A 26,804-nucleotide genomic window follows, 5' to 3' on the forward strand; every position below is an offset into this window, starting at 1 on the left:
TTAGGGTGAAATTGGGCAAGCCGAGTTGAAATGGCTGGAACTGGGCTTCTTCTGAGTCTGTAATTCAAAAAAAATCTCAATTTAAACAGGAGCAAAAGCCATCTCTGATTGTAATATTCGAGCTCCACGGGGACTAAACAGTAGACGGGTACACCAAAGGACTCAAACACACAGAGAACAAAAATCATTTATTTGAAATATTTGTAATTCTTTGGGTTAAAGGAAGTTTGGAATTTAACGGCCGTGTTCATGTTTAGAACTACATTTATTCAGACATGTTACATGTTAAGATGTTGTGAAAGCTGCGTAACAAACAGGTCAGGTTAATAATTTTGCTCTCTGACTTTTAGTTCATTTTCCATTGGTTTTTCTATAACTAGTTGTATTTTGTTTCTTTAACTTTGCCATCAGCTTCAGCTGGCTCCATTTTTTGTCCCGTTAGGAAGGTCCAGATACCTCCTCTGTAATTCGGATTTCCTAATGCATAGACAAAAGCGTTGGCTATGGGGGAAGTCTTTGCAAGGATGGCAGGAAGCTGGAAGCACAGATGTAAGTTAGAAGAGAACGAACTTTTCATTAGGTTTGAACTAAACTAATAGGAACAGCAAATACCTAGAGACCCCGCAGGAGTCAGTGTTCCAAAGGTGTGACTGTTTCAAATCAAAAGTGAAGATTTAAAATTAAAAATTTTAAATTTATTTACTTTTAACAATAACTTAGATATAGACATACAGAGAGGGCCAATGAACCCCTCCTGCCCAATTACATCAAATTGACCTACAACCCCGGCTCGTTACGAACAGTGCGAGGAAACCGGAGCCCCCAGGAAAACCCATGCAGACCCGGGAAAACATACAAACTCCTACAGATCATACGGGATTGAAACCCCAGTCCCCATTGCTAGCACTGTAACAGCGTTATACTAACCCTGTGCCAGATTTCTTTGCAATTTTGCAGTTTGCTTGGCTGTAATCCGTACAATATTTCAAAAATAATTTCCAAAGGACTTGTAAACTTTTTTTTCAATCAGATGAGGACTTTGTTAACAAGCACTTGCTTCCAAATCTTAATTGCCCTCAAGAGAATGACCTTCTAGAGAAGGAATCACGTGATGGAGTAGTGGCCGGTCGGGAAAACCAGCCATCTCTAGGAAAATAGGAAAAAAGTTAGGAAAAAGCAAAGTATAATAAAAATAGAATATAAGAAATAGAAGATAAAGATGCAGAGAAGAGAAAGAAGATGGCTTCCAAGAAGGAGAAAGTAAGAACAACTGGAAAAAAAAGGTAAAAAAGTCGCCGGAGAAGAAAGAAGAAGGCCTTACCTGCAGGAAGGAACAGGACGCTGTACTGATGAGGAGTGCCCAACTCTCGAGATCAGTGCCTGCTCTGCGGATTCATGGCCCACCAGCCACTGCACTACAAAAATGGTTCTCGGAGCCAAACAAAGTGTGCAGTGCGCAATCAAAGGAGAAAGAGGACACTGGCGGGAGAGGGGCTCAGCAGAGGAGCGGGCTGTCACAGAGCGAGGAGCTGAGGGACGCCCGACACCAGGGCTCTCAGCTGGAGGTCAAGGAACAACAGACGAGCAGCACAGGAGGGAGGACCAGCAACAAGAGGCCCAGCAACAAGAGGCCCAGCAACAAGAGATACAAACAGCTCATCAGGAAAAACAGAAGAGACATCGACACAAAGAAGAGAAGAAGACACAAACACAGATACAGACACAGAAGAAGAGGAAGAAGAAGACCAAGATTTTCACAGAGAAATAAAAGGTAAAACTGATGAACAGAATATAGATAAAGTCATTTTTGAAGAACCAATGAGGTCACTAAAAGAATGGTTGTCATTAGAATTTAATGCAATTAAAAGGAAAATGAAAAGAACAGAAGATAAAATGCAAAGGTTAGAACTGGTAATGACAGAAATAGGGAAAAGAGTAGAGAATGTGGAAGAGCGGGAAACGGCTGTAGAAATGGAAGTGAATGACTTAAGAGAAAAATTGGAAGAAAGTGACAAAAAAAAATTAAAGAGACACAAGAGTTGTTATCTCAGAAAATTGATATGTTGGAAAATTATAGGAGGCGAAACAACATAAAAATAGTGGGCCTGAAGGAGGGTGAAGAAGGCACAGACATGAAGGAATTTATAAAAGGATGGATCCCAAAGGTCCTGGGAATGACAGAAATGCAGGAAGAAATGGAAATAGGAAGGGCACCCAGAGCATTAGCTCCGAAACCACAAGCACATCAAAAATCAAGATCCATCTTAGTAAAATTATTTGAGACACATGACAAGAGAAAATATACTGGAACGGGCAAGGAATAAAATTAGAGAAGATAATAAACCACTGGAATACAAGGGTCAAAAAATATTTTTTTACCCAGACATAAGTTTTAAACTCTTAAAGAGGAGGAAGGAATTTAATACAGTGAAATCAACTTTATGGAAAAAAGGTTACAAATTCATATTAAGACATCCAGCCGTGCTTAAAATATTTATACCCGGGGAGCAAAACAGACTGTTCTCAGATCCAGAGAAAGCGCAAGAATTCGCAGAACGTTTGCAGGACAGAAGAGATGTAACAAGAATGAAGAATGGCGATGAAGTATATTTAAAGATGTAAAAACAATGTATATGTAAAGAACTAAAGAGGGAAAAGAGAAGGGAAGGAAGGGAGTAAGGGTAAAAAAAAGAAGAGAGAGAGCTTTGTTATATATGTTAAAAAAGTGTTTTCTGGAGAGGGCTGGGTAGAGGGGGAATACACAACAGGATAACCGTCACTGCAAAATCAGTTGACACTGTGAACAAGATTGCAATCCAAATGAAAAGGGGAGTTGTGGTTGCCCGGAAAGGGATATGGGGAAACTCAGAGAGGGGGGATCTTTTGGGGTTAAGGTATTAGAGGATGTGGGAACTGCGGGGGTACTTTATGTCTTAAATGTGTTGTCATACATTAAGTGTAATAAGAGAAAACTAAGAGATGAAAATGGGGAAAAGAGGGATGGAGGTGGCGAAGAGGTGGAAAAGAGCTGTATGCAAGATATGATGGCCATGTTGAACTATATGATTATAAACATTAATGGAATACATAACCAAATTAAAAGGAAGAGTTTACCAAACTTATTGAAGAAGGAAAAAATAGATATAGCATTTGTGCAGGAAACGCATCTAACTGAAGCGGAACATAACAAACTAAAGAGAGACTGGGTAGGACAGGTAGCAGAAGCATCCTATAACTCAAAAGCTAGAGGTGTAGCCATACTAGTTAACAAAAATATACTAATCAAAATAGAGGAGGAAATAATAGATCTGGCAGGGAGGTATGCAATGATAAAGTGTCAGATATTCTCAGAATTTTGGAATTTGCTCAATATATATACGCCTAACGAGGAGGATCAAAAGTTTATGCAGGATATTTTTTTTTCTTGAAGATTGCAGTCACACAAGGAAATATATTGATAGGAGGGGATTTTAACCTTAATTTGGATCCAATGTTGGATAAAACTGGACAAAAGACAAGTCAAAAGAATAAAGTAGCCAAATTTATGGTTAAATCAATGCAGGAAATGGAAATGAATAAATGTATTCGATTGGAAAAAATAACATATCATTTAAAAAATAAAGTCACAATGTTTGAGCTAATTTGGGAACCATACATGGAACATATCAGAGAGAGCTTGCCTACGACCTCCATCCCCTAAAATGAGAATGAAAATGATAAGAAGACAAAACGACTAGATTCAATGTGTAATAAATAGATGACGCATTTTTCTTGTTAATTTTCCTTTGTGTGAAAATATTGTTTTATGGTCTTATTGTATTGTATATGTTGAATATTTATGGATTTTGGAGGGGGGTGGGTAGAGGGGAGGGATGGAAAGGGTGGGGGGGGGGAAAAGGGGAAAAAAACGGGAGAAAAGACCACTGTGTAAATTTAATGAGAAACATTTGAACATATTTTGGTTGATATGGTTCATAGTGTGAAAAATTAAAAAAAAATATAAAGAAATAAGGGAATGACCTTCTCGACCTGCTCCAATACCTTAAGTAAATACACTCTAACAGTGATGTTGGGAATTTTAGATTTAGACCCAGTGAGGATGGAGGAACAATAATATATTTACAAGTCAGACTTGGAGGAGGAGAGAAGATGCAGGTATAGTAATCCTGTCTGTCTTCTTGGAATGTGTTTAGAAATCTCAGTTAAAAAAGCTTTAATATTTAAAAAAAAAACTGCAATGCATTCTTTAGGTGGTACACACTGCAGCCCCAGTACATGAAGGTGTGAATGTTTAGGTTGATGAACTGTGCACCAATCAATCAAGCTACCAAAAGTAGTACTCAGCTAGACAACCAGAAGCTCACCAGAACTGTCAATGCCCAGGACAGGGCGAGACTACGCCCTGTGCACCATGGGTACCAGACCACTCCTACAAGGAGGGGTATCTCAAGAAAGCAGTCTCTATCCTCAAAGACCTCCACCACCCAGGCCATGTCCTCTGACACTGCTACCATTGGGAAGGAGGTACAGGAGCCTAAAGACAAATACCCTGTGGCACAGAAATAGCATCTTCCCCTCTGCCATTAGATTTCTAAATAGACAATAAACTATAGACACTACCTCACTTCCTCATCGTTTGCATTAATATATTTATTTTTAAAATGTAATTCACAGCAATATTTGCACTGCAATGCAATAAATCTCTTGACCTGTTCATGACAATAAATTCTGATTCAGAGTATTTCATCTGACAGGATTTTTTTCAAATATTTAAAAAAACTTCAAGGAATCACTTGGAAGTAAAACACGAAAGTCTGCAGACACCATGGTTGTAGTAAAGACACAGAGCAGGAGAAACTCAGCAGGTCAAACAGGTAATGTGGAATGGAAGTGAGTCTGGGTAAGTACATGGTACATAAGTTCCCTGATGAAGGGCTCAAACCCAAAACATTGGTTATGTATCTTTATCTTTGCTCCATAAAGTACACTGTTGAGTTTCTCAAGGAATCATTTGCTGAGACTTGTGTCACAGTACTTTCATTGTCTAGTGAAGGTTCTAGTCAATTATGGTTCATGGGATGTTACTGGTAGAAGTTCAGTGACTGATCATTAAGTATGGATAATTGGACTGTCTCATTGAAGGTCAGTGGTATTACTATCACTGAGTTCCCACCAGTAAGATCCCACGAACATTGCACTTCTGTCGGGCAATTCTCTTTAGAGATACAGAACGGTACAGGCCCTTCTGGCCCATGAGCCCATGCTGCTCAAATATACCAATTAACGTACAAACCCCTTATGTTTTTTGGAGGGTGGAAAGAAACACATGTGGTCCGAGGGAGAACATACAAACTCCTTACAGACAGCGAAAATTTGAACCTGGGTCGCTGGCGCTGCAATAACTGTTACAGAAAGAATTATTAAGATTCTGCTGCACCTTTACAGAGTATTAGTGAGACCACACCCAGCATGTAGTTCTGGTCTCCTTGAGAAAAGGTACACTGGCTTTGGAGGCAGTCCAGGGGAGGTTCATCGGGTTGATTCCAGAGTTGAGGGGTTAATCTATGAGGAGAGATTGTGCTGCCTGGAACTGTACTCACCGGAATTCAGAAAAATGACAGGGCATCTAATTGAAAGATTTAAGAGATAGATATGATCGAAGATTGAATATTGTTTCCACTGGTAGATGAGACCAGAATGAGGGACACAGCCTCAAGATTCAAAGGAGTAGGTTTTTAGAACATAAAACATTACAACACAGGCCGAAAATGTTGTGCTGACTCAACAGTCTAAACCGTCCCTACTTCACATCCATAATTGTCTATTTCATTTGCCTCCATGTGCCTGTCTGAGAGTCTTTTAACCCTTTGGACTCTGGCCATTTTTAACCTTCCATAATATATACTCTGGACTGGGACCATGGGTAAACTTCAGTAAGAACACCAGTATGAACTAGCTGGTGGTTGGATATAAAACCAGTCCTGGCAAATCAGGACACAGAACATATGCACATGTTGGTAGTCACTAAAAACTGGGACATGGAGTCCAGAGGGTTAAATGCCCCATTGTACCAGCCTTCACCACCACCACTGACAATGCATTCCAGGCATCTACTATTCTGTGTACAAAAAAATAACCTACCCCTGATGTCTCCCCTAAACTTTCTTCCCTTCACCTTAAACAGATGTCCTCTGGTATTGGCTGCTGTCACTCTGGGAAAAGGATGCTGACTGTCCACCCTATCTATGCCTCTCAGAAATTAAGTCCCCCCCTCATCCTGCTAACCTTGTACGTTTTTCATTCCAGAAAGCATCCTGGTAAATCTCCTCTGCACCCTCTCCATCCTTCCTGTAACGAAGACCTGAACACAATATTCCAAGTAAGAAAAGGGTGACCAATGTTTCAGACCTGGGCCCATGGGTAATGAAGGGGCCAGGCTCTGAATGTTGGTTACTCTTTACTTCCTAAAGATTCTCCAGCACCTTTGACCCCAGAATCAGCAAATGTTGTTGTTTAACTCTTTGGGGTGTTCCCTACTGCTCTGATGCAGTTACATTTTGGGCAGAGATAGCTAACTAACTAGCCCACCTTAATCTTGCCTTGCTCACGGCTTTCTCAAAATACCTATACACAATTTTACTTACCATTCTGAGTTTTGGAGATAAGACCGTCACATTCTCAATGACAGCATACATGCAGAGAAGGCTATATGGGCCCCAGCAAATGAGAAGGATTTTCATAGGCAGTGCTGTATTAAACTAACCAGAAACAAAAGAATTGAGTTAGCTTGGTTCAAATTATCAAACAATAGCATCAGATAAAACAAGAACCATATATTTTAAGTGCAGAACCAGTAAATCCCTATACTGCACGCTCCCTAACTTCACTCGGTTTTATTTAATACAGATATCATCATTTAAAGCTAACGCATTATTACTGGCTGATCTTTGAGCAGTTTTCTTTAGCTTTGCCACCTTTCTTTATGAGCCTTTCACCTCCTCTTTGATCACCAGATAAAGGAGCAGAAATAGGCCCATCGGCCAATTCTGATCATGAGCTGTCCCATCCTCCCACTGAGTCCCTCTCCCCATAATCCATGATGCCCTGACCAATCAAATACCTGTCAATCTCTACCTTAAATACACAACAGGATAACCGTCACTGCAAAATCACTTGATGCTGCGAACAAGATCGCAATCCAAATGAAAACGGGAGTTGTGGTTGCCCGGCAAGGAATATGGGGCAACTCAGAGAGGGGAGGGGATCTTTTGGGGTTAAGGTATTAGAGGATGTGGGAACTGCGGGGGTACTTTATGTCTTAAATGTGTTGTCATACATTAAGTGTAATAAGAGAAAACTAAGAGATGAAAATGGGGAAAAGGGGGATGGAGGTGGCGAAGAGGTGGAAAAGAGGTGTATGTAAGATATAAGATGGCCATGTTGAACTATATGACTATAAACCAAATTAAAAGGAAGAGGCTACCAAATTTATTGAAGAAGGAAAAAATAGATATAGCTGTGGTGCGCTGTTAGCTAGAATCAGACACACACAAGGTAAGACTGTACAACAGGCTTTAATCCACAAAGACTTCCACAGACCCAGGCTGGCTGTGGCTGGCCGGCGGATGCTTACATCCCAGAGGGTGATTGACACCCAACCGGGTGGGGCTTGATCCATTCTGGCCAACTGATTGACAGCCGGCCAGGTGTTGTCGTGTCCCCTTACACTCCTGCAGGTACACAGGTTGTTCCCTGCAGTAGGCCAGTGGTGTACCACAACAATAGCATTTGTGCAGGAAATGCATTTAACTGAAAAGGAACATAACAAACTAAAGAGAGACTGGGTAGGACACGTAATGGCAGCATCCTATAATTAAAAAGCTAGAGATGTAGCCATACTAGTCAACAAAAATGTACCAATCAAAATAGAGGAGGAAATAATAGATCCGGCAGGGAGGTATGCAATGATAAAGTGTCAGGTATACTCAGAATTTTGGAATTTGCTCAATATATACGCACCTAACGAGGAGGATCAAACGTTTATGCAGGATATTTTTTGGAAGATTGCAGACACACAAGGAAATATATTGATAGGAGGGGATTTTAACCTTAATTTGGACCCAATGTTGGATAAAACTGGAAAAAAGACAAGCAAAAAGAATAAAATAGCCAAATATATGGTTAAATCAATGCAGGAAATGAAACTTATGGATATATGGAGGAGGCAACACCCAAGAGAGAAGGAATTTTCATATTATTCGAGTAGGCACAAAATTTACCTAAGGATTGATATGTTTTTGTTGACTAGACTACTATCAGATCATTCACCCCTATTATTAGTAATAGAACTGGAGGACATCCCACCAAGAACATATAGATGGAGGTTAAACTCTGTGCTACTTAAAAGACAGGAATTTAGGGAGTTTATTGAATGCCAAATTAAAACATATTTTGAAATAAACACAGGATCAGTGAAAGACAAATTTATATTATGGGACACAATGAAAGCCTTCATTAGAGGGCAGATAATAATTTATGTGACTAAGATGAAAAGGGATTACAATCACGAAATAGAGCAGTTGGAAAGGGAGATAGTAAGTACAGAAAAGGAATTAGTAAAAAAGGATGATATAATGAAAAGGAGAGAATTGGCGGACAAAAAAATTAAATACGAAACATTACAAATGTACAAGGTGGAGAAGAATATAATGAAAACAAAGCAAAAGTATTACGAATTGGGAAAAAAACACATAAAATATTGGCCTGGCAACTTAAAACAGAACAAGCTAAAAGAACAATACTGGCATCAAGGAAAAAAGGACAAACAAATTACATATAATCCAACAGAGATTAATGAAAACTTCAAAGAATTTTATGAACAATTGTATCAAACTGAGAATGAGGGGAAAGATGATAAAATAGAGGAATTTTTAGCTAAAACTGAACTACCAAAATTGCAAGAAGAGGAACAAAACAAACTAATAAAACCATTTGAAATAGAGGAAGTACAGGATATATTAAAAAAGCTGCCGAACAATAAAACGTCTGGAGAGGATGGATTTCCAATCGAATTTTATAAAACATTTAAAGAGTTATTAATTCTTCCTCTCCTGGAAGTAATGAACCAGATAGAAGAAACACAAAACTTGCTAGATTCATGTAAGACAGCAATAATTACAGTAATACCAAAGACAGGGAAGGACCTATTAACACCAGCATCATATTGACCAATAACTCTACTTAACTCAGACTATAAGATAATAGCAAAATTATTAGCAAGCAGATTGGCCGATTGTGTACCTAAAATAGTAAAACTAGATCAAACTGGATTTATTAAGAAAAGACGAACAGCGGACAATGTCTGCAAGCTTATTAATCTAATCCACGTAGTTCAAGGAAATAAGAAACCAACAGTGGCTGTTGCTCTAGACGCAGAAAAATCCTTTGACAGAGTAGAGTGGAACTACTTATTTAAAGTATAACAGAAGTTCAATCGACCAGAAAAATATATAAATTGGATTAAAGCATTGTATAATGGACCATTGACGAAGGTAGCAGTAAATGGATATGTATCGAGTCACTTTAAATTAAGTAGGTCAACTAGACAGGGATGTCCACTATCCCCATCATTGTTCACCTTAGCAATAGAACCTTTGGCAGAACTGATAAGAATGGAAATTAAAATAAAAGGGATAAAAATAATCGAGGAGGAGTATAAAATCAGTTTATTTGCAGATGACATCATAGTATACCTAACCGAACCAGAGATATCAATAAAAGAATTACATAAGAAATTGAAGATCAATGCAAATAAAAGTGAAGTGATGCCAATAAGTAATGCAGACTATACAGAATTTAAAAAAAAATCACCTTTTAAATGGCAAACACAAGCAATCCGATACCTAGGGATCAGGTTAGATAATAACTTAAGCCACTCGAACAAACTAAATTATCAGCCTCTAATAAAGAAATTGCAGGAAGACTTAGAACATTGGAAAGAATTACCGCTAATGTTGATAGGGAGGGTAAACTGCATTAAAATGAACGTGTTCCCAAGGTTACAATACTTATTTCAAACATTACCAGTTCCCTTAACAGAAAAATTCTTCAAGGAACTAAAGAGAATAATAAGGAAATTCTTGTGGAAAGGGAGGAATCCAAGGGTAGCATTAGATAAATTAGCAGAGAGGTATAATCAAGGTGGTTTGCAGTTACCAAATTTTAGAAATTATTATAGAGCCGCACAATTAAGGTATTTATCAGATTTTTACCAGACAAGGGAAAAACCAGACTGGACTAAGATAGAACTAGATAAAATAGGGGAGAAGGTACCGGAACATAAACTTCATAAGTGGGATGAAAAGCTGGTGCAATATAAAACCTCACCAGTACTGCATCATTTACTTAACACATGGAAGAAGATCCACTTAGAAAGGAAAAAAACGAATAATCAAATACCAAAATTACTATTGATGCAAAATCCACTAATCCCTTTTACAATAGACAACCTTTCCTTTAGAGAATGGAAGAGAAAAGGAATCAAAAGAATAGAAAATTGTTTTTTGGGGAATAATTTATTAACATTTGAACAGTTGAAATACAAATATGGAATAACTCATGGTACAATGTTTGCATATCATCAATTGAAAGCTTATTTAAAGGATAAATTGGGAAACACATTGAGATTACCTGAAGGAAGCAGCTTTGAATATGTGATTACAGACACAATGATAATTAAAAGATTTATAACCAACATGTACATTAAGCTGCAAGATAAGGAAAATGAAATAAACTATAAACCTAAGCAGAAGTGGGAAAAGGATCTAAACAAAAAGATAAAAAATGAAGTATGGGATGTTATGTTCTGGAACTATGAAGAATACAATAAACACAAGGTTACACATGATACAGTATAATTGGTTACACAGGGTATATATCACTCCTCAAAAATTAAAAAAATGGGATTCAACATTATCGGATAGATGTTTTCGCTGTAAGAAGGAAATGGGAACAATATTATATGCCACTTGGGCATGAACAAAAGTGAATACGTTTTGGGAAGAATTAAATCAGATACTAAATAAAATTACAAAAAATAACATACCAAAAAAACCAGAGATATTTCTTTTAAGTAACATAAGAAGTAGAGAATTAGGCCTCAAAATGGATAAAGTGCAAAAAATATTCATTATGATATCCTTAGTGACAGCAAAAAAATTTATAATGTCAACTTGGAAAATGAAAGAGAGCCTGAGTATAAAGCAATGGTACATGGAGATAAATAAATATATTCGATTGGAAAAAAATAACATATAATTTAAAAAATAAAGTCACAATGTTTGAACAAATTTGGGAACCATACATGGAACATATCAGAGAGAGCTTGCCTATGACCTCCATCCCCTAGAATGAGAATGAAAATGATAAGGAGACAAAATGGCTAGATTCAGTGTGATGACACATTTTTCTTGTTTACTTTCCTTTGTGTGAAGATATTGTTTTATGGTTTTATTATATTGTCTATGTTGAATATTTATCAGTTTTGGAGGGGGGGTGGGTATAAGGGAGGGAGGGAAAGGGGAAAAAAGGGAGAAAAGACCACTGTGTAAATTTAATGAGAAATGTTTGAACATATTTTGGTTGATATGGTTCATAGTGTGAAAAATAAAAAAATATTTAAAAAAAATACACAATTGCTAGACTTAAGGGAATCTTCCTTCCTGTCAAGGTAAATTAACCGAGATTCCTAAACCCGCTCTTTCTTCTCCCCACTTCAACCAGTTGAGCTTGGGATCATGAAACTTCAAATTTAGGGGCAGTTTCTTTCCTGCTGTGATCAGATTCATAAATGAACCTCTCTTTGGTATAAGATGATAGTCTTGCCCTGCTTTTAACTGTTTTGCTGGTGAGAAGGAGAAGCATAGGATATAACTCTAAAGGATGGTGTCCATGCCAATGGACTAGAGAGGCGCTCAGCGGCTGAAGGCCACTCAGCACCCAACTGTATTGCAGTCTTTTTCTCCCACTTCATTGGCCTTCCTTCATTGTTGCTAAGTTGAATGGCACCCCAGTCAGTGCTTGGTTGAATGTAAGTGTTAGTCACATCTTAATCTTGAAAAGAAAGTTACAAATCACTGCAAAATAATTTTCCACTTCCTCGAGCTTTATATGAAAACCAATCTGAGTGCCATGCAGTCTGTCAATTGTTTTTAATTCTGGTGTCTGAAATGGCTCAAAATTGGGACGATATGATTAGCGTAGCAGCTCGTGCAAAGCTGTTTCAGCACCAGCGATCCTGCGCTGTCTGTAACAAGTTTGTATGTTCTCCCCGTGTCTGTGTGGGTTTACTCTGGGTGCTCATCCTTCAAAATGTACTGAGGGTTGGAGGTCATTTGGGTGTAATTTGGTGGCATGGGTTCATGGGCCAGAAGGGCCTGTAACTATGCTGTATGACTAAATTTAAAAAAAATGAAATTTGATCCTTTAGCTTTGGAGTTTGGAGCCACATGAATGGGATGAAAACCTCTTTACATAAATGGGTGTCTCAAGATAAATGACCAGTACAATATCAGAATATCAGCCGCATCAAGAGAAGCTGCAGGAAGATTCATGAGAAGAGCTGGCTTTTACAGTAATAATTCATCATTCGAGTTGTGCTTTGGGAACTTTATTCACTATGTAATGAAATTATGTCCATGAGAAATGCTAGTTTCTAACCTAGAAATTTTTTTGTTGCTGTGGAATAACTGAACCTCATGAACGCAAAAGAATAATTCAGAAAATATTCTTCAAGGTTCCTTTTATTAAAATGAAATATGCAAGATATACTTCAACTTTTGCCTGCTGTAAGGCAAACAAAGATTCATCAGAATACAGGGAATATTCTACTTGTATCTGGTGATCTATGCCAGTCCGCTGCTCCCCAGTAGTCCTCAACCCCTCATGATATGCTGCCCAGTATAGGCACTGCCATCTTGGGCACTAGTTAGCACGGTTTAAAGCCTGTATGGAGCAGTTGGCATGAAGATCGGGCACTAGGATCCTGCAGACCATCGCTGTGCCACTTCTCCGTGCTCTCCCAGGTCTGCATGAGAGGCAGCTCCGGTCTTGCCAACATTTTAATGTTCCTCCATGAACTTATGATGTTCATTTCATTCACTGGAGATTTAAAACATGAGGCTGAAACATAATTTCAATCAGATAAAATGTGGAGATTTCTAAGAGAAGAAAATAATTTTAAACTGAAAATATACTGCTGAATCAATGAAAAGCTTTAAAGCAGGATGGCCAACCTTTTAATTTTTAATTTAGACATACAGTACGGTAACAGGGCATTTTGGTTCCGGGGATATAGGTTAATTGGGCAGCACGGACTTGTGGGCCGAAATGGCTTGTTACCGTGATGGATATCTAAATAAAAAATTTAAAAGTTGTCCACCCCTGCTTTAAGGATTATTTGTCATGCTGTTACTCAGATTAAGTGTATTTTTTTTTACCTTGACTTGTCCAGTTTTCTTGAATTTATTCGAACATGACTGGTAAGAAGTCAACAAGATGAAAAGTGGAAGGACAAATTCGAAAAGTGCCACAGGAATGAAGAATGAAACAAATTTTCTGGAAAGAACGAAGAATGGAGATTATATGTTGGATTCCAAGCTATTTTAAACAGTTTTTGTTCAAAGTGCAGTAGAATTCTGCAATGTATATTGTTCTGATGGAAGGCTGGTTTGAACGACTCCATTCACATAACTTGAGACCATATTGTCAAGATATTCTCAATATCTATTTATCTCCATTTCTCTGCTTTCTGAAGGGCCAAAATAAATGACCTCAGTGTTTTAGAACTGGAATGATGCAGTTTAAAATTCACACTAGCACTAAACCGGCTCTAGATCTGCAATCGGGCCAATGTGGGGTGTTGATCTCATTCACCTTCCGTTTCAGACTGAACTTGGTGTCGGGCATAGTTTGTGAAGATCACACAAATATTTTGAGCGAAACATGACTGGCTACAGACGCTGTGTAATTGTAGTAAATACACCGAAGTGCTGGACGAACTCAGCTGGTCTATTCAGCATCTATAGGAGTCAAAGATATATTGCCAACATTTCTGGCTTGAGCCTTTCTTCAGTTCGCCAATCACACAATCTCAAACAACCAGAAATCTACCAATTCCCAGAGGTGTGGGGATACCGGGATTTTTACTGTATCACGTCTTTCACTCAATCTACCTTACTAAATATGCCATTCCTTCAATACCAGCTTATAGCCTGGGTCTGTTGCAAAACACACTGCAGATACTCACCAGTACTTCAGCCTGTCCAATCTGTGATCCTTTTCCACTGAAGATGAGGCTTACACTTGCATAGAAAAACCAGCAATGATAGGTTAAATATCCCTGTGACCATGAAATAAAAGTATTCCTCAATGCCACTGTGCCGAAAGCTGGAAACTTCATGCCCCAAGAACATCAGTGGGTCAAGATACTAAGTCATCATTACCTTTCTAAAGGCAATTAATGCTGGCCTTGCTAATGACGGCATAGATTCTGAGGGTGGGGAGGGGGGTTGTGGTGGGGAAGATTTAAAAGGGACCCAAAGGTTTACATTTTTGTGCATATATGGAATGAACTGCCAGAGGAGGGTGACATTTGGACAGGTACATGGGTAGGAATGGTTGAGAGGGATATGGGCTAAGTGGGAACAGCTAGGCAATTTGGTCAGCGTGGTCGAGCTTCCACCTTGCATAACTCCATGACTTGCTTTGTGAACAAATTGAAAAAAAAAGGATCTACTCTCATTACCCTTGGATTTTGTACACAGTTTAAAAATTCTAGATATTAAAATGTAGTTTCAAAAATGCTATGGCATGTTTAGAGCAATGCTGATACAGCTCCAGTGACCCGGTTCGAATTTGGCGCCATAATGAGTGTGTATGTTCTCCCCGTGTCTGCGTGGGTTTCCTCCCACCCTTCAAAATGCACTGGTGGGGGTGGGTTGGGGGTGTGTGTTGTAGGTTAAGTGGCATATTTGAGCAGCATGAGCCCATAGGCCAGAGTGCTGTATGTCTAAATTTCAAATGTTAAAAATTGAAGCTGATAGACCAGTGGTTCTCAACCTTTTTTTTCCCCATTCACATTCCACTTTAAGTAATACCTATGCCATAAGTGCTCTGTGATTAGTAAGGAATTGCTTAAGGTGTGATATGAGTGGGAAGATTGAGAATCACTGGTCTAGGCCCAATTGTTACTGAAATATTTTGCTTGAGAAAAACTGTCATTGGCTCATTTCCTTTGGAGTTCTGAAACCATGCACATAACGAGTCAATTTGGAACGATTAAAACAGTGGTTTTCAAACTTTTTCTTTTCACCCACATACCACCTTAAGCAATCCCTTTCCTAATCACAGAGCACCCATGGCATAGGGATTATTTAAAGTGGTATGTGAGTGGAAAGAAAAAGGTTGAGAACTACTGTGATAGATTGTCCTAAGAACTGGTAGGGCATTGGATTCATCCTGATCTGTCCAGTTTGATCCCTGTATGATTCCAGTCCCATGCCCTGTGTTGATTCATACCAGCCCTCCGAACTGGCCGAGGCAACCATTCAAACACTCCACAGAATTAATCCCCTTCACCACTTCTGCAGGACAATTGGAGATGGCCAACAATTACTGGCATTTCCTGACATGGTAACTTCTTGGGAATGACTTAGGCAAGATAAATTCTTGTACCAACCTGTCACCTTTGGAGTAGTCCAATGTGCAGCAGGTTCTCAGTGGCTCATAGTCATATTCACCCCAGCCCAGCAACGGCATAAGAGACCAGAAACCCGCAAAAGCCCAGTTAAATAATATAACAACCATGGTGCTGCTCCATTGCAGTTTTGACCCTGAAATACAGATTTAAAAAATAATTCTTCTTCATCACAATGAATGGAAATTAAATCTAACTGAGACACCCCGCTTGCAATTTTATTACTCGATATAGAGTATACATGATGAATGCTGTGAGACCTGCTGAGTTCCTCCATGTTTGCAACATAAATCCATCTTTTTTTTTCTCTCCCGCTGTTCTGATTAAGGATCTTCAACCTGAAACACTAACTCTGTTTCTCTTTCCGCAGATACTGCCTGGGCTGTTGATTGTCGCCAGCATTCACTGCTTCTATTTTGGCTATATTGGATAGCTGGGGTTATCCAGGATGATATTAACCAAGGTTTTCCAGTGATATTCTTCAAAATAGGACACACGTGAATAGTTTACAGGTCAGCCTTGATGGTTTCCCTGCAGTAGCCTTCATTGCCACAATTCACATGAAACCACTTGACTGACTTCACAATTACCATTTATTCTTGTGTAAAAGTAAAATTTTGTCGACCATTTTTTAATGTTACATTTCTGGGGTCGACTATTACATGGACATTACTTTTGAGGGGCAGAAATTCACACCGGAATCCATGATACCATATCAGTAGCAGAAGTCCAAATGATCGCTAAGCGAATAAAGAACAAAAACACAATGAACTGAAGTAATAGCGCAGAATCTGTGCATCAAAATGCACGTCCCCACGGGGGAGGTCGGGACCGTGGTAGGTATCTGGATCATTAGAGGCATCAGGAGCTTCGATCGGTTGATGGCTGGGGAGGGGGGGGGGGAAACGGGACGAGGCACAAGCTTGCAACCGTGGCGTCAGGAGCTTCGATGGGCAGGCAGCCGGGGGCAAGGTTGGAGTCCACATTCAAGGCATCGGGAGCTCCGATGGGCGGATGACCAGGGGCTGAGACAGAGCTTGCGACCGAAGTGTCGGGAACTCTGGTCTGCGGGCTGCTGGGGCAGAGGTGAGACTCCGGTCGACTTTTACATATAGAAAATTCCTGATTTTTTGGCCAAAGATAGGGGGGAGAGGGGTGGCGACTTTTCCAAGTGATCAACTTTTACATGGGTATTTAGGATAAATGTTAGGGATGAAAAATGATGGTATTGTAAGAAATAAATCAGCTTTAGCAATCAGCTGAGGAAAAGAATGCAATTATTTCCACAAACTTCACAGAGCTGAAAAGCATTCAGATTTCTGGAAACCACATCTTCGGTAATGCACTTGGCAAAAATAAATTCCAAGATTAGTAGAGCAAAGATCATCACAACAACGTGTTGTTAGGAGTCTTTCACTAATCCTTATTTTGCCACAAAGAGAGCATTCATCAGTCCCTCAGTGACGTCGGTTGTTCGGATGAGCTGGCCTCAATAGAGTCAATGGATTCAGAATTCAGCAGGTCAGGCAGCTTCGACTCAAAGGAGCCGAACTTTTGAGCAGAAACCCTTCATCTCTGATTTGGAATTCTTCCTCTTTTGCATTTCGCAGTGTATTCACATCTCTGACATTCAGATAAATAACCTTGTTTTTCTTCATTGAGATTTCATTAGGCTCAGCATACAGTTACATAAGCTGTCACATGCAAAGGTTTAGTCACATTTTTTAAAAAATTCTGATCTAAATCTCTTGAAGTGGAATCATGTACAATACTCAACCTGGTTTAAACCCTGTATTCTGTGCCTCAGCCAACAATGGGCAAATCCATCTGCCTTTTTAACAAACTTATTGTCCAGTCCCAATTAGGGATGAACTTAATTTGATTTTCCAGCTGATATAGTGGATTAAACACTGCCTATTTGACCCATTTTTACTGAAAGCCTCAGCCATTTTCTCACAGCCTCCATCCCACCTTTACTCACTTTGTGTGGTTTGACTTTTAAGGTCCTATGGACATTGGCTCTAAACTTCAATCAATCAATCAATCAATAACCTGCATTTTATTATCTTTTACCTAACTTCATTGAACTACACTTTGACAAATACATGACCGCATTTATTTCCATTTGCCAGATGTCAGATTGTGTGGATTGCCCTGCCATCTAAAGCATTGGTTTTCAACCTTTTTCTTTCCACTCACATCCAACTTTAAGTATTCCCTAGGCCATCAGTGCTCTGTGATTAGTAAGGGATTACTTAAGGTGGGATATGAGTGGGAAAAAAATGGTTGAGAATCACTAGACAAAGGACACTGTTTGACCTGCTGTGTTTCTCCAGCTTTTTGTGTTTTTACTGCTCTCGACCCAATTGTTTCTGAAATATTTTGCCAGAAAAAAGTGGTCATTGGGCCATTTCCTTTGGAGTTCTGAAACCATGCACATAACAAGTCAATTAGGTACAATTAAAAGAGTGGTTTTCAAACATTTTCTTTCCTCTCACATAGCAATCCCTTACTAATCACAGAGCACCTATGGCATAGGGAATACTTATAGCGGTATGTGAATGGAAAGAAAATCACTGATCTAAAGCATGGAGAGTTTTGATTGAAAATTGAAAATACTTACTGCCACAGTTCAGATGGTATCTGTCCCAGGCAATTGCTGCACAGGCATTAATGCTGGCCAGGGCTGTCAGAAAACCTTGGAATCCATGAGTCTGGCAGCCTTCAGATCCATAAGGCCAGTACCTGTGAAAGAAAAGATGAGATGTGGCATGAAATGGGGATTGTTAAAGCCCGTTCTTGGGTACTGCAGAGTAATATTAAAGAGTGAAAAACACCACTGTAAGAATAATTGGTCAATGGTCAAGGGAAAACTGGATGAAGAAAGAATAGATTTCAGATTTACTGTCAGAGGACATACGTGATGTCACATACTACCTTAAGATTCTTATTCCTGCTGGTGAGGCAGAATCACCAGGTATCTGTAGTGCAAAAAAAAACTACACAATGGACACATGAAACAAATACATGAAAAGAAACTGTGCAATATAGAGAAAAAGAAAAACATCATGATGGGATAAATTAACTTAATTTAGAGATACAGCATGGTAAAACAGGCTCTTCTGACACATGAGCCTGTGCCACCCAAATATACCAGTGTCCAATTAACCCACTGTCTGCCTTTGGAACATGAGAAGAAACTGTAGCACCTGGAGGAACATGGACAATGTACAGTATAAACTCCGAACAGACCCAGATTCAAACCCAGATCACTGGCACTGTAATAACATTGCACTGACTGTGCCGCCTATGGTGGGAAGATGTCAATATGGAGCATAAACACTGATGTGGATTAGTTTGCTGAAGTGTTATTGCTTCTGTGCCACATGTTTGGCATATTTCTATCTAAGTCAAACCGAGTTTACCTCAGAAAGCTTGAAAATGCAGCGACTAATGCATTCACGCAGATGCCCGAGTCAGACACAGCCAAGCTGGCCACTATGAGGTTACTTGGATTCTGGAGCTCCTTGATCTTAAAGAAGGACAATATTGTGATGCTGTTCAAGAACAGTCCAATGAGTGCTGTGGAACAATTCAGAGAAACACAGCACGGGTCAGTGAAAACCATTCTTGTGACATTAAGATTTGCTGACAAAGTTGCAATGAAAATATCTTATTTAGCCATGGCGAGAAACAGAAACCAGAGCAAGGCAACTAATTCAAATCTGGAGAACGAAACGGTCTTCAGAATGTAGCACACTGCAAGTTGAATAGATTGTGAGTACCATGGAAAGACATGATTTTAGGCTGCTTTCAAACCAGTTGCCATTATTGCTTGTTATGCAATGGAACAATGAAGATGATTGTTACTCCAAGTACATTTACCATGCATACCGAATTAGCCCCGCTCAAATGATGCAGAAGGTCTCCTTGAAGATTTTCGCAGATTTGTGTAAACAGAAAAATTATTAAAGTAACGTTACCCATCCAGTCCACCCATGTTAAATCCATCCTAAAATCAATCAGAAATATTCCTTAGCTTAGCTGCACAGAATTATCATTTAAACATCAATTAAACAGGGAATAAAAGCTTAATATACAAATATGATCAACCTGATAAACATTTATTTCATTTACTACTATGAAATCAAATATAAAGCTTCTAAATCATTACCTTCCAGTAATAGAGCAGTTCCCAATGCAAACACTTCCAACTCACTGAATCCCTCAATTAATGGATTGGACATTACCATCTTTACACTCTGCAACACTGTTTACCAAGATAACGGAGATGCTTTTTAAAGGAAATATTTGAATTCGAATATGTGCCAGTGGTTTAAGTAAAGGCAAGAGAGAGAGAGAGAGAGAGAGAGAGAGAGAGAGAGAGGTGCAGGTTTCGGCACTGTAATCCTGAGAAGAATGTCTCATGACTGTTTTGTAAGCTATTATGATGTTTTTATGGAGCCTGAAATACATCAATTCAGTTACTACCAAGTATTGTCGAGAAGCGCAGTTCAAAGTTCTTGCAATTCTGCTGAATTCGGACATTCCCACACCATTTTTATACATTGGCAATCCTCTGGTACATTAGATGATAACTTTAATGATTATCTTACTCCTTGCCATTAACAGCTGTCAAATGTTTTAGAATAGAATTTGTCATCATTTGACAGGACACCAATACAGGAACCAATCAGGCCAATCTATAACTCACTCTCCAGTGAGTATATTCTTGAGGTCCACTGACTGGGACTGGACAGAATACTCTAGGTTTGGCTTCCTGAAGATGCTGGTCTCTCAAATATACTAGAGGGCACATAGATTTGGCATGGACGAGTTGGGCACGTGGGTCTGTTCCTCAACAATAGGACTATGAAATAACAAGGGTTTTTACTGTAGTTTAAGGTCTAATTTGTACAGCATAAATGAGGGAAGGGTTAAATCAGAAAACCCAACACAATGCACAATTTGTATTAATGACCTATTTTGCAAGATCCTATTCAAAAAGTGTTTTAAAGAACTTGAAACTAATTTGGTGGCTTTAATTAAATGTGATGCTCCAGTTAGCATGTGTTGGAATTGGCTGCCCATTGAAGCAGGTGAGGCGACCTCGGTGAATATATTTAAGAAATGTTGGATAGATTTTTAAAAAATATAGTAGGGGAATTAAGGGAAATGGGGAAGAGGCAGGTCGATGAAGATGAGCCTATCATCAGGTCAGCCATGATCTCATTGAATGGCGGGGCAGGCTCGACGGGCCAGATGACTGACTTCTGCTCCAATTTCCTATACCTTATCATAAAATTACCACCGAGATTTATTCTCGCACCATATAATAAAAGTCGGCACCTGCACATGACTGATATTGTTTCTTTTTAATTGGAATGGGATGGAACAAATTTAAATATTTTAAATTTGGAGATCGGAACTGTTAAGACAAAAGATTAGATGGCATGCCATGGAGCATAGTGAGTTTTATTGAATAAAGTGCCCAGAACCCATTTCTTCATTCCTGCAATTAATATTGTCAATCTCTGCTTCATATTGCAGTGAAAAGTGATTTATTTTTAGGTCAACTTATGCCAAAATTTAAATGTAATTAAAGTAATCCAAGCTAATTTCAAGAGGTAACCTTGCATCTTTCTCACCCTGAATTTATAAAATTACACCTGCTGATTGTGAAAAGCCAGATTTTACTGCTATTGGCAAAAACTTCCCTCACCCTTCAGACTCAGGCCATTTTTAAGCTTTCATAATATATACTCCAGACTGGATCCATGGGCAAACTACAGTATGAGCCACCAGTACGATCCAGCTAGTAGTTGGCTACAAAACCAGTCCCTGAAGACTGGAATAGAGTGTATCCGCTTGTTGGTGGCCCCTCAAAACCAGGTCACAGAGTCCCAAGGGTTAAGGTTGAGTTACCTTCTATTTTTGCTGTTCTACTTTGCACAGCTTGTTTCCTAGAAATACTTGATGTTGAAAGTTCCTTGAACAAAACAGAAAATGGGCAAAATTTGATCAGTTTTTACTGTAAATATTGAATCTGAATTTATTGTCAAGAACCTATGTCACCAAATTCATTGTTTTGTGGCGCCTGTAGAGCGCGTCGAAAGGCCCAAAGACTTGTTGATCCAAATCAAGGCTTTTATTAACTAAAAGACTGGAGCATATCACAAGTAGGTCGACCAGTCTGGTTAGGAACAATCCTTTAAGACCTGCCAGTAGGTGTGGCTACACTCTCAGCCAATCAGTCATCCTACACTACCATCTATACATATGTACATATACACATTGGTGATAGAATCTGTACTATCACAGCACCATTATAGTGCATTGCATGTTAAGATATTGCTATAGACTACATTTCCAAATCCACTATTTAAAAAAAAATAATGCAATAAGAAGAGAAAAAGTGATCTGATAGCGGAGTGGAAGAAGTGTTTCTGACCCAGAGGGTATTCATCTTCAGGCTCCTGTTCCTCCTTCTTGATGGTAGTGGAGAGAAGAGGGCATAGCCTGGGGGGGGGATGGGAGATCCTGGATGATAGGGGCTGCTTTTTTGAGGCACCTCCTCTTGTAGATGTCCTTGATTGAGTGAAGACTAATGCTCATGATGGCCTGGCTGAGTTCACAATTCTCTGCAGTCTTTATTGAAAAATGAAAAATATTTTACATTTAAATCAGGTTATAAATTGGGAGAACTTGATCTACCTTTGTTACCGTGTCAACTGGCATTTCCTGCACACTTTGCAAAAAAATTAATTTCTCTCAGTTGGGTTGCAGTAATGGGCACTGCAATGCCTTTGGCACAGTTGGCCGAGGATATGATAGCTATCAAGGGTTTACACATGAATTCTTCTGTAACTTTTGAAGGGTAGACCATCTGATGATTGAATTGGTGTCCATTAAAATGATTACATCACCAATACTTAATATATATACTCATTTATGATTAACAGCCATTTAGACTTGCTATCAACTAGAACAAAAGTCTTGAGGAAGAGGGGGAATGTGGAGAAAAAATTCCAGATAAAAATTGGCAGTTCAATAGTTTATAAAAATCCTACAGAATTGTTCAATGTTTTGTTGAACGCAGTGCCATTGTCATGAAGTCCAAAAGATTTTTAGGCAGCAATCAAATGATTACTACTGTCAGTCACCCTCTGGGAATGTTCATGTAATCGCTCCATGTGAATGAGATAATCCTTTTCCAGACTATATCTGAGTGAAATCAGATTTCATTAAAAAGTAAGTCTGCAAAATAACAGATGGTGATGCTGAATATGTAATCCATCATCCGGTTTGGATTTTCAAATATTCCTGAGTAATAGCTTTTGAAAGGAAATCAGAATGTGAGATGCAATTTCCAATTGAGCACTGAACTACTATACTTACATGCCTCATAGACAAAAAAATGGAACATCCCTAACAACTTTGAAATCTCTAGCCTATGACCACTGCAGGAAGAGAACGATCAGTCGGAATGGTATTAAGAATGTTCCATCCATGCCAAAACTCTGTAAGAAGAGTGTACCACCACTGTATGAACAGTGTACCACCTTACAAACTACCCACGTTTCAGTCAGTCACTTCCTGCCCCAATGGTGGAAGAATCTAAGTTTTCCACATTGGCCCCACCAGTCCCTTCAGAACAAACCACAATGGAAGCGAGCCATTTCAATCTTTTAAAACGTCACTTTGTTTTTTGCTTCACTGAGATCGGGAATATTAATTTTCCTATTATTTATTATATCTCTTCCTGTCTCATGGCAAATTGGGGAGATTTAATTTCTACTCTAATTGTTGCCATATCGTTTGTGAGTGCAACAAGTGAGAATTGTACATATGTACATTTTGCTGTTCAGTGCATATGACTCTGGTATCATAACTCATGACATAAATCATCCCAGGGGAATTCCTAATGAGAAAGAATTTATGAAAGAAACGCAGCAGGTAACACAAATCCCAGTCTTCATTCACTACAACACCTTGATGTAATTTGGAGGACGCTGAAAATTCTTCGAACATAGATGCTATACCAATAATCACATTTCATTGCAACTTCACTGAACACCTGTGGCTGAACACAATGGCATAGAAGTTAAATTTACTGAGTAATCCCAGAGCAGTGGGTAATAAGATGGAAATATGAATGTAAGCACTGTATCACCATGCAGTCTTTTTTTCAGTATTGAGAATGAAGTGTCAGTTACAACGACAATAAAACACCAGAATGTTTTTAAAATTTCTATTGGTTCGACAATATATGGTGAGGAAGGATGTGTGTTGCACTTACGTGTTATGACCTCTCTTGATTCCAGAACTAGAGCATCCTATTACAACAGGAGAAAGAGAAGCAAACAAGGGTCCCTTCAGAGACACTGAGTGTTCGTGGATTCGCCTCCAGTGCTCCCGCAGCCTCTGCTACGGCACAGACTCCAGTTTAAACCTGACCGCCAGATCCAAACCTCCCGTACGATCAGGAAGCCTTCAGCGCCTGGTGCCCTTTGGGAGCCCTTCTTGCCCTCAGCCCTCACTCATGAGCCAGTCTCCAGCATCCCACAGCCTGTGTGGGTCCTTTGACCGCAAGTTGGCAGCAACCCTCAGCCTGTGTGATATCTGTGGGCACCAGGTCTTGCATATGGATAAAAGTCAGGGGGCTTTTATCCCCCTGGGTGCAGACTGGAGAGCACAGAGCAATCTCTTAAAAGCCTGAACCCACTTCATCCACTTACAGGTCTCCTATGCAGCAGCCATGTTCCTATTACCAATAATCACTTAGGATGCAGCCGTCATGGCAAGAGTGGCACCTAAATACACCCCTAGCTGCCCCAGGTAAAAATAAATCATTAGACCTTGATCTTGAAAGAGTATAAATGCCAAAGGAGAGTGGATGAAAACACTGCCAAGTTTATTACCATTTGATTGTACAAGTACAACCCGACGAAACAGCGTTCTCCAGTCCTCGGTGCAAAACACGCAGACACACAACCAGACATAACACACATACAGACAAAGCATACATATACTTGACAAGTATTCATCTCTACAAATAAATAAATAAATGCCGCTTCATGAATATGAGAGTCTCGGCTGGTCAGTGTGAGCAGTTTCTTGGGTCATTCATTGTTCTCACTGCCCTTGGGAAGAAGCTACTCCTCAGCCTGGTGGTGCTGGCTCTGATACTCGGGCATCTCTTCCCCGACAGGAGCAGTTGAAAGATGCTGGGTGCAGGGAAGAAGGAGTCCTCAATGATTTTGCACACCCCCTTCAGACAACGAACATGGTAGATCTCATCGATGGTGGGGAGGGTGATTCCACTGACCCTCTCTGCACTCTTGTGAACCTGTGGATTGTCCTCCAATCCATTTCTCTACAGTATCACTCTCTGATAAAAGGAACTTTACTAAAAATAAGTTGACTACAGATGCTCCTCTACATATAATGGTTCGACTGATGATTTTTCGAAGTTATGATGGTATGATAACGATACGCATTCTCATGAAGATACTGAATGTCGTCACTTGGTACTGTAGCTTCACAATTCGCTGCATGGTGGTGTTGGTGTGACCATTGTTATTGGTTATCGCACAACAGCTGATGGATGCTCTGGCTGGAGCAATATTTTATGATTAAAAATTGTTTTTTTTCAGTGTGCAGTAAAAGATATTCAACATTTAATTATAAAATAGGCTTTGTTTTAGATAGATTTACCCAGATGTAGGCTATGTTAAGTGGTCTGAGCACATTTAAGGTGGGCTAGCCTGGACTGGGGTAGCTTAAGCTAAACAAGATTTATTTAAGTATTCCATAAATTACATGAGATATTCAAGCACTTTATTTTCAAATGGGCTACGGTTAAGTGGTCTAAGCACATTTAAGGAAGGCTAGGTTATGATGTTTGGTAGGTGCAGTATTCTTTTCGACTTACAATTTTTCCACTTATGATGAGCTTATCGGAACATAACCCCATTGTACGTTGAGGAGAATCTGTATTGTTTTAAACAAAAAAAAAAGACCTCCCTTGTGTGGGTCCAACAGAGGTTTTGTCCCTACCAGCCTTCGCTTCACATATACCACCAAAATACACCTGGAACACCGGAATTGCTGTGTTTGTGGTCAGCAATAGCTGAAATGAGTGGAGAAGCAGTGTGAACAGCTATGGACAAGTGGACAACTGCTCTTTCATCCAGGATAAAGTTTAAATGGCAGCAACACTGCTGATGTAACAAAGACCATTTGAAATTAAATATTTTTTTCATCTCGCTTTTATTTGAAAACACAGCATACAAACAGGCTAATGGGTATACAACCCTATCCCAGAGCTTTGTACCACATCATACAATTCACCTGCCATGGAACAACACTGAGGAATGTTATCTCTGCATTGAATCTCATCGATGCACATTCAACAAAGGATAAATTTACACAGTTGCTCGCCATTGTTGACTGTTTGGGCCACATATGTTTTCAAAAAATAAACTCTATTCACAATAAATTGTTTGCAAAAGAGAAAAATGTTTGAAGTCTTTTCACGCCCTTAGTGTCATAACTGTATATCTTCAGTACTGCATTTTGTTACATCCGTTCTCTATTTAGCACCGTTCCCTCCACTGTGGCACCTCATTGTTCCTTCCTCCTCTGCTGTTTGAGGAACTCCCCTTGGTCTCAGCCCCTCAATGACCAGTAGCAGAAGGACTCCAGACTGTGGTTCTTCACTGCAGTGCCCTCATGTTGGCCGTGCCAAGCCTCAGTGCGTCCCTTAGCACGGACTCCTTCAGCCTGCAATGTTCATGCAACATCTCATTCGCGCGTTTGCAGAAGCCAATAAGCGTCCAAGTGGAAATAACTAAAAAAGCTCTCCTTAATCCTCTTCTGTCCCTTTTAACTCGGGATTCACTCTGTGGCAGATGAGCACTGTGGGATTGAGAGCCGTGTAGACAGGAGATGTGGCTGAAACGGGATTAAGCCATAGAGACCTTTGGATCACTCCTGCTGTGAGCAGCAATGGAAATATCGCTCAGTGCCTGGCTGATTTCTTATTTAT

General features: G+C 39.5%; 1 protein-coding gene and 1 long non-coding RNA gene across 4 annotated transcripts in view; one reads left to right on the top strand and one right to left on the bottom strand.

Annotated features, from left to right (window-relative positions):
• Window positions 1-226: 226 nt before the first annotated feature.
• The window catches only part of cdhr1a (cadherin-related family member 1a), a 123,730-nt gene continuing 97,152 nt past the window's right edge, over window positions 227-26,804 (bottom strand). For both annotated transcript variants that reach the window (XM_069885439.1, XM_069885438.1), the window contains exons 18-24: window positions 21,680-21,743; window positions 19,180-19,336; window positions 18,378-18,499; window positions 15,737-15,890; window positions 13,497-13,614; window positions 6,645-6,758; window positions 227-535 (exon numbers count right to left, since the gene is read on the bottom strand). In XM_069885439.1, the coding sequence (XP_069741540.1) occupies window positions 377-535; window positions 6,645-6,758; window positions 13,497-13,614; window positions 15,737-15,890; window positions 18,378-18,499; window positions 19,180-19,336; window positions 21,680-21,743 (888 nt within the window). In that variant the 3' untranslated portion in view covers window positions 227-376. The remainder of the gene's footprint in view (window positions 536-6,644; window positions 6,759-13,496; window positions 13,615-15,736; window positions 15,891-18,377; window positions 18,500-19,179; window positions 19,337-21,679; window positions 21,744-26,804) is intronic.
• LOC138736249 (uncharacterized) lies at window positions 4,083-16,321 on the top strand. 2 transcript variants are annotated; one of them, XR_011340181.1, is made up of 3 exons: window positions 4,083-4,155; window positions 4,755-4,874; window positions 16,125-16,321. It is a non-coding gene; the product is annotated as an uncharacterized lncRNA (long non-coding RNA). The 2 variants fall into 2 exon arrangements; XR_011340180.1 differs by lacking the exon at window positions 16,125-16,321 and adding an exon at window positions 13,511-13,784.

Source organism: Narcine bancroftii, chromosome 6, assembly GCF_036971445.1.
Source record: "Narcine bancroftii isolate sNarBan1 chromosome 6, sNarBan1.hap1, whole genome shotgun sequence".
Taxonomy (NCBI): Eukaryota; Metazoa; Chordata; class Chondrichthyes; order Torpediniformes; family Narcinidae; genus Narcine; species Narcine bancroftii.